This window comes from Hakea prostrata, chromosome 8 (assembly GCF_041222555.1).
Source record: "Hakea prostrata isolate BN-2017 chromosome 8, UWA_Hpros_2, whole genome shotgun sequence".
Classification (NCBI taxonomy): domain Eukaryota; kingdom Viridiplantae; phylum Streptophyta; class Magnoliopsida; order Proteales; family Proteaceae; genus Hakea; species Hakea prostrata.
Window position 1 is genome coordinate 39,586,514 of NC_142607.1, and position 17,438 is coordinate 39,603,951.

Consider the following 17,438-nt stretch of genomic DNA (forward strand, 5'->3'; position numbering starts at 1 on the left):
TCTGTAATTTTGGTGAATACAAAAATGTTTAGCATTTTTGTAGTAGGGATGAAATCTCTGGATTTCACCTCATACCCATAAATCTACAGGTTCATGTTTTTAGTGTAAAAAGATGAATCTCTAAATTTCATGAATCTAGGGATTTTTACAACCAAACGGATATAAATCTCACATTCATGAATCTAGAGATTTCAAATCTCTAGATTCATGTAACCAAACAAGCCTTAGCTAATGTATTAAGTTTTTTTTTTTTTTTTTTTTTTGGGGTGGAGGGGTGGTGGGGGTGGGGGCATTTGGAATGGCCGGACTTAGTCTCCTTCGAATATTTTTTCTTCTAATAATTAGTTATTCAAGAATCTATTCTATCTACATGGTTCAATGTAGAGATGGAGTCCCTAGAGGAAACCCAAGGATAGGAAGAGATGGTGAGATTATTCAAAAAAATAAGGGTAACCTAAGCCATGTGTTAGTGAGGAATAGAGGTTTCAAATTTTATTGGTTTGATTGAGCTAGAGTGGTTCTCCAGTTGGATTAAGATAGGTTATCCATGTACTCTTAATTTATATTTAATTAAATTATAGGGGTATCTTCTGGTCCCCAATAATATTTGGGCTAAAAAATCGAGAAATTGAACTTACCCAATCAAACTCAACCCAAATTAATTGGACCACTTTAGAATTGAAAGTTTTTTATTAGGGGTATAGATTATTACATATACCATAGGGAGCGTCGAATTCGTGACCTCTTCAATAAGACGTTTCGGTCATTATAGATTGAGCAACCCTTCAATAGTAATTAATTGGACTACTTTGAATAAAAGGCGAGTCAAGTTAGGCCTTCAATCGATTCTAAATCAAATTGACCGAATCTCACGTTCAAACTCCTCCCTATCAATTGTGTTGTTTTAGACGTATACTATTCGATTCATAAATACTCTCTCGTGTTTTATCATCTTCCGAAATGCTTGGCCTACAAGATTCTATGTCGATGCATATGATTTAGGCAACAAGAACATGTCCCCTTCACTAGGAACCCATTACATTTTTGTTCATTGTTTCTAGTGTTTCTCTATGATGGCGGAAAATCTTTTGTTTGGGCATACCGATATGTTTTTATGTGCCAATCTTCTAAATGTTTTATTTAAAATGAAAAAAACAATTTGACGGTAATAAACATCTTAATTTGGGAAGAACAATTAAAGTATGCAAAGGAACATAACGCAATACTAAACAGCGCTGGATGGAGTGTGAGACTATTTTGGGAAGGACAATTAAAGTATGTCAGTACAAGAGGAATTGGGAAGGGGAATATGATTGAGGCGCTACTACAAGGGATACAAGATGGAATAAATCAAACACAACAAATGAACCTTCAATTAAATGAAGTATGGTATGATGAAAAAGATGTGAAGGGTATTAACATTAAGGATTTTAGTTACAGTGGCTCAAATATGTAGCCTCTGTATCCTCCGTATAATATCAGGAGACTTTAGTTGTACTAGATACTACTAAACTTTGTATCTATTAACATTAACTAATAGTAAGTTTTTTCAGTACCAAAAAAAAAATAAATAAATAATCTACCAACTGCTCTTATTATATATTCACCTAAGTGATTAGCATCCTCATTTTTCAAACTCACAAATACATTCAAGCATTTCACCCCTTCTACACACTTTGAAGAATTCTTCCAAAGGAATCAAGCCCATCAAGATTGACATTTCATTTATACATTCGTCTTTTAGACTCTTCCATATTGCTTTGTCTTATTCAAGGGGTAAAATGTCATAGTCCATGATAGGCAATATCTATTCTTATACTTGTTTGTTTTAGTTCTAGTTCTAGGTTAATTTAGAAGTTTAATTGGTGTTTTTGTCCATGTAAGGTTCTTATTTTCTACCCACCGTATTGAAAGAGATTCACCAGTAAAATACTCTCTCGAAGTCAAGAGAGAAGTGGATATAGATTTGCAAACTTAAGCCACTATAAAACCCAGCGTTGTAGTTACTTGAATTTGCTTAAATTGTTGAATTAATTTTTAAATTCACAATTATCATTTTAGCATGGAAACAAAAATTAATATTTTACGTGAGGAGCATGTATTTTAGAATAGAAACATTACCCGAAAGAGCCGTATAGTAGCATTGGATGCTCTTCCGAGCCAGCTACTTTCCTTGATTGACACGCTAAAAGATCAAAAGCAAATAAAATTACCAATCAGCATGTGACGTGGACTAGAATCCTCTCTATGACCTAACCAACCTACCTACTTTCCCTTACCAAACACTACATGACCAAAATGGAAGTCTATGTTGATTGTCTTTTTATCAAATCTTTTCACTACATATTTAGGAGAAAAATTTACCTTTAAACGCTAACAAAATAAATTAGTGGTAGATTCTTCTCATAAATTTGTAGCTAGAAAGATGTGCTAAGATCCCATCTTGGAAGTTCATTGTGTCGTAGAAAAGGATACCAATCCCAATATTGTCAAATTTGCGATTCAAATTGATGTTTCCAATTATTTGGTAATGATTTTTGCTTTTATTGACTTTGATTGATCCAGTTGATACGGAATCTCCGCGTCCTTCCCCTTCTCCCCTCACCTCAGCAAAATCTACGAGCTCGACCTTGGGGGTAAAGGTACGTCTCCGACAAGCAAGTCAGTACCAATGATATGATCTCAACTACTCAATAGAGAATTCAAGTAATTGATCCCACAGAATATAAATACTTACCCTATAGTTTTTACCTGAGGTGTTTATATAATGTATGATTGATATGGAGAAAATATGATCGAACCATGTTCATACTTGGTTCAACCCTCCCGGGCGGATCGCCGCTCCCGGCCGCGGTCCAAAAGATAGCTGGAGAACTTATTCAGCACAAGCACCCTAATCCAATTTATGAATTAGGTTAATTACCCTAATGATGGTAGACTCAATGGCGGGCTGATCATTATCGAGGGATAATCATCGCATAACCTGGGTTATCTCGGAGTCCTCTACTAGTCCAAACTAGTAGAGTCTTTGCTCACGGATCTAATTGTTAAGATCCAACGACTCCCGGGGCTCAGTGCATCCGCGAAGGAGATTCGGGTACACTCTATATAACCTCCGCCATCGAGGTGAGGGCGGAGTTCATATACACCTGGGTGCGTAACTTCGGGGGCTCCGATCTAGATCACCTTTCCCGTTCTTCATTCCTTGCTCCGTGCCTGCGGGGCGTTTGTGATTAAGTTCATCAACCCGACTTAGCCTTGGGTGGACTCCCAACCTCTGCGGCCACATCGCGCTTTCGTTTTGGGGTCATCACGAGAAGTCTGTACCTGGGCGTTTTGGACTGTCAATGATAATAGAGTTATATTCGGAATATGACTCTTGATATGAGTTGCTCTAGGAAAGTAACTCAATAAAGAGTTCTTTTACCTAGCTGATTCTCTTCTCCAGTTGTTGGATGGTAGGAGTCTATCTTTGTGGGGTTTCCTCATCCTCCTTAGGTGGGCGTCCATGTCACTGTGGTTGGTCCTACCATGAACCGCCTAGTCGAACCTTGCTAGGTAGCGAACCTGGTCGGATCGTGCAATCGCTGGTTCAACCCGGAAGATATAGAATGACCATTTTAGTCATTAATAGATCCATATTTATTGAAGCTATTAATTAAAATTCATCAAAGATGGGTACAAAATCATTTACCTTTAGTGATCTTGACTACAATGAATCTAGACACAAGAGGTGCCTTTTTGCTTTTCATTTCCCTTGATTTGCCTTGGGTACACTATAGGTAATTTCTAAGTTTCTAAATCAACAAACCACAGTGATAGAGGTTCAAGATTAACTTCTCTTCCAAAGAAAACTCACCGAGCAAATGAGAGTTTTTTTTTTTAGTCATCTATTTGGTATTCTATCCATCTATTTATTTTATTTTCCCTCAACCCTAATTCCTTAGTTAGACTTAGACTCAATTAAGTGAGAAAAAGCAAATCAAAGTCCTGCTTAAATAGAGGAATAATCATCTTAGATTACATAATCATTTTGCCGTCACCTTCAACACAAATTGTAGTAGGACCCACCCACTACAATTAACAGAAGCCAAAATCAACTCTACAATTTGAATTCCACCTTCTGAAACATCCTTTCACTTCACTTCTAGAAAAGTTCCAACTCTGGTTTCAATTTTCAATTTTCAATTTTTTTTCCTTTCTTTTCCATACTCAACCACTATTAACATTTAGCCTTCATATATGTATATATATAGAGACAAAAATTTAGCCTTCAACCTCTAGTTAAAAAAAGATTTGGTGAAAATTTTAAGTATACAACAAGAATTAGGTAAATTCAGCTCAGTCTTTTTGACCTTGAGTGTACTTAGATATTCTTTATTTTTTTTGTGGGTTTTCAATCATCGAAACCATTAGTGAACTTATTTTTGAGGCCTACATCCCCCACTGTTGGCTTGACCTATTCTTCAAACATAATCCTCGAAAATTTTCTTCATTGATGCTATTTGGGAGAGTATTTGTAAGGACGGTGATCTTAGAATTATTTCTATTCTACCCAAGACCCTTTGTAGACTCCCCAAGAAACAAACATTTTGTTGTAACCTACAATATAGAGTCTTTTTTTCGCTCTTAGTTGAACCTCTCTTAGTTGTGACTCTGCCTCCCTTTTCTTTCTTCCTTACTGAGTTGTTTAATATAATTATTATCAAGAAAAAAAGAGCAAATTGCATCGACACCCCAAAATGGAGGCCTTAAAGCACTAATGCCTTATTTTATGTTTGAAAAACACAGACAATTCAAAATTGGATTTTTATTGGACACATTAGTCTAATTTGTCACTGAAATCCATTAAATCATTGTTTTTTTTTTTTTTATATTCCAAAAATATCTTTATCAAAATATGAAGAAAAAAAATAGTGATTTAACATTTTTTAATGATAAATTGAATTAATGTTTCTAATGAAAATTCAATTTTGGAGTGTTTATATTTTTCAAATATAAAATGGAATATTAGTGTTTTAAGGCTATTTTGAAGTGCCAATGCAATTTGCTATAAAAGAAATAAGAAAATTTTGATTTGATGTGACCAAGGGGGGAGCTACCACAGTGAATGGAGCCCCTCCCCCGGCCCCCTCCTTTGAAATATTCCCTTTAACCCTCTTTCCATGATGTGAAATATCAGTACTTATTGCCGAAATTAGAAGAGAATTTATAATTGTAAAGACAATGATAGAAAAGTCATTGTGTTTTGTGTGAAATATTAGTACTTAAATCCTCATGTTAAATCCTAACCCCACCCTTGAATATGACAATGCAATGATAATGTTAATTGCAGCAAAGGTCTAAAATAGAAATCAATTCAATTTAATACAATCCAAACCATTTTATTAAATCAATTTTATCAATTCAAATTTGGTTTGGACACCACAATATTATTATAGGTGGATATCATTAGAATTAGGCAACAATAGGTTAGGCTTATGAGGCCAAATCATGTCACACACTCTAGCATGACCCAATTTGCCTACAAAACATGAAAGCAAATCTTGTTGGTGATTATGGTGGACTAGGATGAATTTGGAGCATCAATGCCAAACATTAAAAGTGTTCTTAGAATAAAATTATAAAAATTGTTTAGGGGGGGGGGGGGGGGGGGGGGGGGGGGGGGGGGGGGTTTTAAAAAGGGGGAGGAAAAAAACCCCCTTTAGTATAAGTGGACATCATTAAAATTGGGTTAAAATAAGTTGCATATAATAAGGCCAAAACATGTCATTAGCATGACCCCATTCTGACCACAAAACATGAAAACAAACTTTTCGGTGCTAAAGATGGGTGTGGTCATCAAGTCTGGATCACCTTTTCGTTCGGGTAGAAGAATGTGCTCTCTTGACGAATTTTTAACACATAAGTAAGAGGCAGATTCATGGGTTCTAATTGCTCACTAATTTGCCAACGCAGAGTTGTTCTAGTGGTTGAAACTAACGCTTCTTAGTGAAAGAGGTTGTGGGTTCGAGAGGTAAAATACCACCAGAGTTATTATTCGTGAGGTGATGATCCGAACTTGTGGTCATCGAGGCCAAATTTTAGGACTTTGCATGGGTCTTGCACATTAAATGCACAGGACCGTCAAGCCAGCCATTGGATCGAAATTTCGACAATTGAAATTCAACCGTCGAGATTTAATTTCTATCGAGATTTTGGATCTAACGGTCCAAAATCTCAGCTTGAGAGTCATACGCATTAAAAATGCGCAACTTAATTATATATTTATATAAAATCTCCCTTGATGATATAATCGTGGTGCTCGTAAGCTGGTCCGGATGAACCTCATCCAAAAAAAAATAATAAAAAATAAAAAAAAATGCGCATCACCTAAGCAAAATTACAAATTTTAAAAGTGCACGTGGGATGAAAACATGAAAACTGTACTCCTGATGATGCTTTGTTGAAGCAAAAACGGAGGATGGATTATTTATTTGATATCCAACTCGCTTCCGAGGTTAACTCAGCCGAGTAGACTTGTTCCCATTCTGAGTAAAATGACAGGAGAATCGAATTGATAAACAACCTTTTATCGATTGCTTTCGTGAAGAACAGGAAAAATCCCCCCGTGTTCGAAACCCGTTCGGAGAAATCAACCAAGGGTTTTCACCCTTACCCAGTATGGATTCTACTCTATCCATCAATGGCCGTGTACCGACATATTTGCTTTCTCTCGAGCAGTTCCAATGGTAGCTCATGCGGAAGGTTCCGAGCCACCTTTTTAATCAATCAGATAAGTATAAACACATCACCCTTGGACCCCCTCTTCACGTATTGCTTCACGTAGAACCAAATCCTTTAGGTTCCAATTCTGAATCTTTCTTCTCCTAATGGGTGGCGAAAGTTGCCCAAATCCGATCGAAAACGCAGTTAAGGAAGGTGGTTGTGTGACTACAGAATCAATTTTTTTGGATCAAGATTCCAACTGCATAGGTGACATCTCTTGTGCTACTTTCAACATTCTCGCACCCATTTACAAGCGATTGAACGGCGTGGTAAGCTTGCAAATTCTGTTAATATTTTGTGGTTTCTCGTTGAATTTCTTCTGGATTTGCCTTTGATGGTTTGATTTGTCTCTGTTTTATGGAACCCATCAGAGATGTGAAAGTGAGTTCAGGGAGTATTGGTTTACTCGTAATCAGTGCATATTGGATAGGTTGCTATACGTTAAATCCTCGATTATATGCTTACAGGTCTGTTTGTTTCGCTTTTCTGGTATGAATTTTGTTTTTGGTATTGTATATAGTGTTCTTTTATGTTAGAAGTTCTGTGTTTCTATGGGTTTTGGTATGGTGTTTTGGACTCATGGGCTAATTTCTGGCGTGATATTTCATGTTTAGGAATTTTGGGTTGGGAATGAAGAGCTTGTAGGAATGTATGAGAGGCGACTCAGTGATGCTGGTTATGAGACTTACAAGCTTGCAAGGACCAACAACCGTGGTGATGGTATGATATCTGTGGCGACCCAGCTTTTATTCTCGTGCCTTGTATTAGTTTTGACCATTTGATGTTGGGGGAAAGGGAAATGAGAAGAGGAGGTATAGTGGTGTGGGAATTGACAAAACAAAAAGGCTTTTTTTTTTTTTTTCTTTTTCACTTCTCTGATTTGCTTCTTTATATTCCTTTTGGGACTAGTAATTCTTCAATGACTGACATAAATTCTAGGATTTTTAAGTCTCCGGAGTTGTAAAAGCATTATATAACTTGTTGTGGTACTGTTATATTTTCCTTTCTTCTTAGTACTTTATCTGTTGCTTGCTGAGAATTAGTTCCACTTTTTCCTTCTTAATGGTTACATCCCGCCCTTCTTCTGGTGTAGATCTAGTGTTTCTCTGTGTGAGCTTTGCTAAAAAGACCTAGTGAATTCTCTAGATTTCTATTTTAGCTGTTTAATCCAAGAGATGAACTGCACTTTTTGATTGTTTTTATATGGTTTTATATCACCTTAACAATGAAGGTATCCCAACAGAAAAACAGTTCTTTTTGGCCACATGAAAGTATCGCTTAAAATTGTCCAAATTCATGCTTAAATTTTACAATAGGCATTTGGGAGTATTTAGGGTGAGATCTTCTGTGGAGTGAAAATATCAATCTTTGCTAGCTCTTAGATACGTTGTTTCCAAATCTAGCGTTTGAAATTTCCAGTGTCTGTACTCACTGCTTATGGCTTCCTTATTACACACTGGGATTATATGCTCTCTTGCTAGGTGCCTAAGCCCATGATATGTTGGTGTGCTTAGCCGGTAATGATGAATTTCAAACTAAGAATTAATAGTCAATAGTCAATATGTTTCATACAGTTGAGACAATTTACCAATCATTTATATTTTCAATAATGTTGGTCTTTGTTTTCCAGTAGTCTTTTTTTCCCCTTCCTTTTAAGTTGAGCCTATGCACTGTTAATAGACACTGTTTGGAAATTGTGCTAGAAAATTTGTAGTGAGGAAATCTCTAGATTTTTATTTGCTGCTGTTTAATCCAAGAGAAGAATTCACTGTTTTTTATTATTTTTTTATGGATTTATATCACCTTAACAATGGAGGTATCCCAAGAAAATCACAATTCTTTTTGAGCTACAAGAAAGTGTCACTTAAAGTTGTCCATATTTGTGCTTAAATTTTATTGTAGGTATTTGGGAGGAGTATTTAGGGTGAGATCTTCTGTGAAGGAGTGAACATATCAAATTTTTGCTGGCTCTTAGATACCACGTTACCAAATCTAGATGAATTTTCCAATGTCTGTACTCTCTGCTTATGGCTTCCTTACTGTGCTCTGGGATTATGTGCTCTCTTACTAGATGATGTGAACATAAATTTTCCACTTGGCAGAACCACTAAGTGGGGAACACAGAAATACATAATGCACCTAAGAAGCCTCCATAGGCTGGCCGAACCCCTATGGAGGGTATTTTGGGCATTTTAGCCCTATTTAGTTGCTGGAATTTAATTCCAGAAATTCAGTTTCAATTTAAGTCCAATTTTGTTATGAAGTCTTAATTTGAGTTAGTGGTTGAGTTAGTAGTTGACTGTCCTAAGGAGTCCTTTTTCAAGTGAAACTTCTTTAGATTAGGGTTTTAAGTTACTTAAAAGTTTATTTCAGCATGTGTCAAGTAGGAACCCTTAGATTTTTTAATTTTTAGTTCAATGGGTGTGATTATTGTGGTGGGATCCTAATCTATAAAGGAATTCCACTTAGTGTTAAGTTTTTTAGTAAACTGTAAATTTAGGCCTACTCTTTCTTTATAAGTTGTCTGATTATGTGAATAAGAAAATTGAGTTTGGGGGACTGTGGTTCCTGTTTGAGGGGGCCATGGCAGATTTTGAGGAAAAGCTTTCTTCTTCAATGATCAGCACCCTGTCTAGCACTCTTCTTCAACAACTACAGCAGCTTCTTCCAGTTCCAGCAACCATTAACAGTCAACAGCAGCCTTAACAAGTGCGTACAGCATCCCCACCCCTGCCCTCACCTCCCAATCCCATCACAAGCCCTAGAAGACCCCCCCTCAAACCATTGCAGTCTTCCCCTTCTCATTCCCCTCCAGTTATGCCAACCCCTACCCCCCCCCACCTCCCCTAGACCCCCGCAAGCCATCCCCTGCCCCTCGCTTGTTCTGCGCACCATCCTAGGCCCCTCCCCCTTGCTGCGACCTCACAGCAGCAGCATTTCCCACCCCCTGAGACTCCCCTATTCCCTTCCCCTACCCCCACGACCCTCCCCAGCCCATTGCCCCACCCTACCCAACCGTTGCGGCAATCCCCACACCCTCCCCTTTCTCGGATTCTCTTCCCATCCCCTTTTTGACTTGCAGCAACCAAGAAGGGGGAAAAAAAATGGAGAAGAAAAGAAAGGTTGCCCAAGATCTTCAACCCTTACCCATCCATCCCACAAATTGAAATGTTTTCCCTCCAAAGTTTCCACCCATTAGGTATTGCTTACATGTCCTCTTCCCCATTAACCCCAGGTTGATTTTGGATATCTCAAAACCATCTCATAGGGATTTGATAGAACCCTAAGTTTTCCCTTTCCCCATAATTACCCCAATCCATCTGATTTGTGATAATAGAGCTTTCTCATTTAATTTTAGGTTGACTTTTTTCATCCTACAATAGTCTTAGAGTCTCCCTTGGTTCCTTACATCATCCCATTAATTTATTGGAAGACTCTTAGCGAACCCTTAATTTTAGGGAGTATTCTAGAAAGCCTAACCCTAAAATCAGGTTCACATCACTAGGTGCCTAAAGCCATGATATGTTGGTGTGCTTAGCCGATGATGATGAATTTCAAACTAAAATTTGATAGCCAATACGTTCCATACACTTGGGACCATTTACTAATCATTTTTTCCCGCAATATGTTGGTCTATGTTTTCCAATGGTTTCCAGCCCTTCCCCCAGATCAAAATCTATCCATTCAGTTATTTTCTTATCTTAATGGTTCCTAAACAAACCACTATTTGTTTTTGTTTCTTTTAAGTTGAGCCTATGCTCTATCAGTATACACTGTTTGGAAATTGCACTAGAAAATTTGGAGTGAGAAAATCTATAATTGCCTCTTTTGATTTCTTCGTTATCAAGTGATGTAATCCCAGAATTAGGGTTCACTTTCAGGACCTTGTATACAAGTCGCAGCAGCTAATTGGAAGGTTTAGGGTTTCGGCTAGGGCTAGTAGTTGGTCTAGGGTTGCTGATCTGGTAGTTTAGGGATACTAGTAAGGGTTTATTAAGGGCTAAGATAGATGTGGGAAGTTGGGACAGAAATAGGTAAGTTTCAGAAAGAAAAAAATCTGGAAATTCAAATTTTCTGCAACTTTCTATGAAGAAGATGAGTTGCCAAAAATTTTCAGATTAGGGTTAATGGTTTAAAAGGGCTGATGGCTTGGGGAACGAAATCCTAAGCTTGGTGCGATTCTAGAAAGGGGTTTTGGGAGTCTAAGGGGCTGGGGAATTAGGATTTTTAATGGACTATTGCTGTTGCTTGCACAGAAACAAGGGAAGGAAGGGGAAGGCTTGCGAACTCAAGGGAATGACCTAGGATGTAGGGAAAAGTGAGGGGGAGATGTGGGGGTGATTTGCGACTGGGAGGGGAGTGATTCTATGGTCTGAAACTAAGGGGGAGGGGCTGGGATGGCTGCGGGCAGAAGGGGGAGTGGAAGGGCTAGGGGAGGGGCTTAATACTTGGTTGATGATGAACTGCAGGAGCTTCGGTTGAATGCTGAAAACTGTGAACGAATGTCTTGAAAGGAGGAGAAACAAAACACCAAGCCAGCCGCAGTTTCTCCTCCCAGGATCCCCACGACTTTACTAGTCTGTTTTCATAGAACTCTTTTTCATTCAATCAAATTGGAAGAAAAAACTTACACTAGAAAGGCTATTTATAGCCTGAACAAAAGACAGATTGCTACTGGGTAACCTTGACTGCTAGGGCCCCACCACAACTTAAATTGGATTCTGAAAAGGTATCTAATTACTACGCAATCTCAGCCCTTGGATCTGAGATCACACGTAAGTTACCTAATACCAATTAGATAACAGACAAACTGGAGTCCAAAAGGAAATAAAAGTTCCTAATTTAAGTTATCCTTAAAATAGGACTTCTTAAAAGGAAACATTGCTTTACAGCTCTATGACTCTCTTCAAAATAAACTAAACTACTGGACCTTGGTCTTCAATATAGCTCGATCCAGGGGTAGGAATTGACCATTCTACCCTAGGGATGGACTTGGCCTCCTTGGCTTATAGTGAGCTTGGGCCCATTTTTTTGGGAAGGGGGGGGGGTGTCCAACCCTGGATACATCATCAAGTCTGAGCCTAAGGAGGGAAGGTTTCTGCCAACTGCATAATCTATTAATAGATCTAGTCTGCCACGCATTGAAGCAACTATTCCTCTTTGTCACAGGTCTACTTACTGCAGTCCACAAAAACCATTTCCAAGTTTTGAATCACAGAGAATTGCTATTCAATGACATCATGGGTGATCGTGTAGCTCAACTTCTGCACGTTGAACTGATTTTGAATTTATCTCAAAACAAAACTGTTGGAATTCAAAATGAAGCTCTTGTTGTGAATACACACTTGATGTTTCCTCACAACTCCCGTTACTGCTTTCCTCGGCTACAACAGGTTCCACATTCATTCTTTTACAAAAAAGATTTCAATCCAGATGTGTTTTTTCCTTACGACATGGTAATGACTTGCACGTTTTAAGTCTTGTCCTCTCAATTTTATTGTCATAGGTATACAAGATTTTGCAGTACATTGAATCATTTAGTGATGAATTCAAACTTCCCCCTGTGCCTATCATACTGTGTGGGTAAGTTTTGAGATGCTTGGAAGGAAAAACAATCACATGTTATCTAAATAATTTGACCAGTGAATTTTTTTTTCTTCTTGTTTTTTTTTAAAGAGAAGGAAAAAAACACTGGAAGGGACTCTTTGGTTTAGACTAATATTTTCATCTTGTAAATTAAGGGATTGGAATGGGAGTAAAAGGGGCCATGTCTATAAATTTCTGCGCTCGCAAGGCTTTGTATCATCTTATGACATTGCTCATCATTACACTGATAGTGATGAAGATGCCTCCAAGGTTGGTTAATCCTCCATTGATCTAATAATCTGCATGCATAAACGTCTTACATGAACAGATAAAAATCTAAGATGCTGTTATTTTTGTATGCCTATAACAGTGGGTTAGTCACCGTAACCACAGAGGGAACATATGTGGAGTGGATTTTATATGGCTATATAACCCTGATGATCATCGAAAACCATTGAAGGCAAGCTTCATGGAAGCTGTTCTTGGAAATATCAAGGTACGCTCACGAATTTGCTTCTTGTTTTCTACACCTTAAATGGAAGCTGTTCTTGGAAACATTAAGGTAGGCTCATGAAATCCTTGTCCTTTTCTATATCTTTTCCCTTGTTATGCTCCACATTGTGTGGTCTTTACTCAATGTCATCTAGATGTTGAATTTTCTGAATCAGTGTTCTTTCACTTTTCATTCCACAGAATCATCTTCATGATAATGACGGAGACATCACTTATAATCAATTTCTTCAAACTTTCAGTCAGGTATCTTCTCTGAATTCAGAGTGTGCTTGGGGAAGTTATTTCCTGTACCCTAGCTTATGATATTTGAGATACATCTGGCTAACAATTTGTTCTGTTTTTTGGTATACTAGTTAGGCCTAACCCGCCATCCTTTCAATCTCCTAAGCACTGATGAAATAAAGGAATTGTGGGACCATTTTGACACCAATGGAGATGGGGTGATTGAATATTCATTCTTGGATGTAAATTTTTGTGCTTTATTTATGTGGTGAAAGTTTTTCATTACAGTTTAGTCTTTTGGCATAACTGCTGACTAGTTGTATTGTCTTGAGTCATCAATTGCAGAGCACATGGAACCCGTGCACATTAAGCCAGCAAAAAGAGCTTGAAGAATCTAAAGAGAGAGGAACAAAAGAAACCATGTCAAACACTGCAACTACTATAGGCTTCCAAATCAAGAACGCTGTCCTTTTCCCTCCGGAGGTTGAAACTGGGCATTGGCCTGAGAATTATTCCTTGTCTGATCATGCACTTCTAACTGTGGAATTTTCCCCTGTGACAATGCAGTGTTGTTCATAGTAGATAAAATCTGTGGTAGTCCACATGACTAGTTGCAAATTGGTAATGGGAATATCATTTCTTAAATTTTTGTTAACTCTTGTGAGTACCTCTCTATATTTCCCCTGGTGCTTTTGTGAATTTCAGCAGCATATTGAGAATGAAACTGTTAATAGAGATTCTACAGTTGGGTTGTTTGCTGGGGGTATTTGTAAGCTAATATGTCGACTGTGCTTGTAATCTGTTAACTTTGTCTCTTTTTTTTTTTGTTTTTTGTTTCGTAGGGTGGTGATAGAAAGTTTTCTACTTCTTTGAATGTATAACTTACACCCAGATGATGATCAAAACAAGATTTTGATCAACATGTTTTCCTAATTTTGCAAACACAGAAATCTGTCTCCCCTGCGTGGAACATTTCTGGCAAATCACCATTGTGTGAACTTTGAACTTTCAGGAGAATCCCTGCTCACCGTTGGCCATGCTCGAAACTGTACTAGGCTAAAAACAAAAGGCCAAAAACTCTCATGTGACCGCTTTTCAAGTATGTTGATGTAGGTCATGGACCAAAGAAAAACAACGAAAAACAATCATCTTCAGCAGCATCTTTTACATCCTGCATAAAAGAATGCTCTCATTGTGAATGCAGTTGAGTGGCAATAGTAGATTCTGAAGCAGCACAAATCTTCTTTAGACCCACCCTAAAGGCTCTTACTGTAGAGGCTTGGATGCATGGATATTGACTCATATTGTTCAAGTAAGCATAACTAGCAACTGTATTGACCTGAACCCTAGAAATGACCTAATTTTTTGAGCAGGGAATTTGCCAGAATTGCTGTTATTGCAAATGCAGAGGGTGGAAACTGACAGTGGCTCATAGGGACTTAGGTACCATTTTGCCATCAGGCTAAGAATTTAAACAGTTACAAGGTTCAATCTCTTTTAACAGGGGAGGGACTAGTAAATTATGACATAATCCTTACAATTAGATGCTACAGTCTTCTGGCTAACTCATACTCTAGTTTTGTTGTTTGAAGGTGATTCACGAATAAGCTCTGCTTTCTTTAGCATGCCTCTGCTCCACCTGTATTTTTGGAATCCGGTTTTCCTTTTCTTTTTCTTTCATTGCTAAGAGTTACCGGTTGAATAACAAAGATCACCATGATGCCCTAATTCATAAATCTGAATAGCCTACTCATTGCATCACATTCAATCTCAGAGAATACTACTAAAGATCACCCTAGTACCTGAGCTGAATTTCGATCTTTTGCCACTGAATTTGCAAGAAGATCCACCATTTATCCAATTTTCTACAGCAGCTCAAAATTTTCTGTTTCATTGACTCCAAGTTGGCTGCAGATCCCATCATTGCCGAAGAGCACATCGTGGACCTTTTTCTTGGATAATATAAAGACCATTGCCACTGTGTTGAACTCCACCCAGAGTTTCTTGGTTAAAATCTATAACCTGGATCCGAGCAGAATACCCAGATCAATTATTGACTGGATTAAGGTAGAAAACAATAGGAATCAGTGCTTAGACCAATAAGAACCAATTCTGAAACGAGTCGAATCAAAGGATTCAAAGCAATGTTTGAAGAATCCCATGATACCATACGATATTAGATGTGTATCCATGTTAGGCACAACCAATACAATACATCTCGATAAGTCTCTGTTGGCATTATAATATCTTCTAACTCTAGGAGATATTGGATCTTTCTATTTCCAACAAGAGTGATTGGAAGAATATTCTAGGATATATGTCAATGCAAGATTGGTAGAGTGGTAAGATTCATACTTCTCAGTGGAGAGCTCATGGGTTTGACCCTTGCGAACGATAAAGCTCCCTCTGAGGATGTAATCGAGGTGCACAAAGTTGGCCCAGATGAACCTCAAACACCAAAAAAATATTCTAAGAAATATTGAAAGAATATTGCAATATAGTGTTTCTTATTTTATTAGCAATCTGAGTATGGTAACTTCATTGTATCATTCTCCGTAGAATAATAAGATTCTCTCCCAAGAAGACAAGATGAATTGGGAGATATCAAGCTGGAAGATCAGGATAAGATATTTCAGTTGTTGGCTAGTATCAAACCTGAGTATGAGGACTTGAAGCGTCAAGTTCTTATGAGTCCCATTTTACCATCTTTAATTGTTGTTTGCTCAATAATACATAAAGAAGAAACTAGGTGTTGTATCATGAACACCGAGAAATTCTGAAAGTAATGTCACTAAAAATTTGGCTAATGCTATTAATACTAATGGCAAATAGCAAAGTGAGACCACTGGAAGAATAATCAAAGGAAAAGGCAAGGGTCAAGGTCATAGTCAGTTCTATTGTGACCATTGCTTATGTGATGGTCATACCAAAGACAGGTGTTGGGTTCTTCATCCACACCTACGTCCAAATAAAGAAAAATGCTAAGATGCTAAAGTTGCTATGTAAATGGGGGCCACTAATTTTCAGTCTACTCTTGAGATTCTTGTTCATTAATTCCAACAGTTGTTACAAAATCATGGAACCACTTCTACTAGCATCAATAATACTACACCTAAATCTGAAAACCTTACTAAGACATCTAGGAATGTTCACGCTCTTTCAATTTTTTCTCAAAAGTATTTTATTATTGATTTGAGCGCTACATACCACATGTATAGTTCTTCACATATTTTGTCTTCTCTTAAGACTAAACCAAATGACTCCTATCCTCTCATTACCATTGCTAATGGAGTTCAAGTTCCAAACCAAGGTGTTAGTCAATTTCAAACTTCTTTTTCAAATACATTAGATGCTTTGTTTGTTCCTTCTTTATCCTCTAATTTATTGTCCATCAGCAAATGTACTAAAGAATGGAATTGCAATGTTATTTTTTCTCCTTGAAAGGTGCATTTTCAGGATCGTGTCACCAAGAAGACAATTGGTGATGGGAGCCTTCAAAATGGACTTTACATTTTAAATCTTCCTCATGATGCTTGTATGGCAAGAAAAACTTCTGTTGACATCTCATGGATATGACATATAAGGATGGGTTACCCATCATATAGGGTTTTGCACACTATTGATCCATCTCTTTCTCATAATTCTTGTAATTGTGTACCATATCATTTTGTTAAGCAGCATAGACTGCCATTTTCTTCTAGTACTCATGCTTTAAAAAACTTATTTGATCTAGTTCATTCAGATGTTTGGAATGCTCCTATTAACTCTAGAGAATGATACAATTTTTTTCCTCACTTTTATTGATGATAAATTACGTTCAACATGGTCATATTTGCTAAAGTCTAAGAGTGAAGTGCTTAGTGTTTTTCGTGATTGGTGTTATATGGTTCAAAATTAGTTTAATATTTGCATCAAGACATTTTGTACAGACAATGGGACACAATATACTAATCGTCCCTTTTAGGTCTTTCTTCACAGTTTGGGAATTATTCATCAAACAAATTGCGTCTGCACTCCTCAATAAAATGGAGTGTCTGAATGCAAAAGTTGTCATCTACTTGAGATGACTCAAAGCTTTGTCATTTACCAAAGTCCTATTGGTCTAATGCAATTCATACAAGTTGTTATTTAATAAATCGACTACCTAGTAGGGTCTTAAATAATAAATCTCCTATGGAGATTATGCATGGTTGAAAATTGGCATTTCATATCTTTGAGTTTTTGGGAGTATTGTTATGTCCACTCTCAAAATGATGGTAAACTTATTCCTTGTGCTCGAAAGTGTGTTTTTGTTGGATATTCCACTGTCAAAAAGGGATATAAATGTTATGACCCAAATACTCATCGTC

The 17,438-nt window shown here is 37.4% G+C and overlaps 1 protein-coding gene across 2 annotated transcripts; it reads left to right on the forward strand.

The window, feature by feature from the left end:
• The first annotated feature begins 6,485 nt into the window (after positions 1 to 6,485).
• Positions 6,486 to 13,920, forward strand: LOC149007830 (putative calcium-binding protein At1g02270). 2 transcript variants are annotated; one of them, XM_089165680.1, is made up of 10 exons: positions 6,486 to 7,037; positions 7,140 to 7,235; positions 7,383 to 7,488; positions 11,938 to 12,161; positions 12,275 to 12,351; positions 12,510 to 12,624; positions 12,725 to 12,850; positions 13,048 to 13,110; positions 13,221 to 13,331; positions 13,435 to 13,920. In XM_089165680.1, exons 1-10 carry the CDS (start codon positions 6,873 to 6,875, stop codon positions 13,666 to 13,668), a joined length of 1,317 nt encoding a protein of 438 aa, XP_089021806.1. In that variant the 5' UTR covers positions 6,486 to 6,872; the 3' UTR covers positions 13,669 to 13,920. The 2 variants fall into 2 exon arrangements, with proteins under 2 accessions (XP_089021806.1, XP_089021807.1); XM_089165681.1 differs by having other exon boundaries at positions 13,221 to 13,307.
• The last annotated feature ends 3,518 nt before the right edge of the window (positions 13,921 to 17,438 follow it).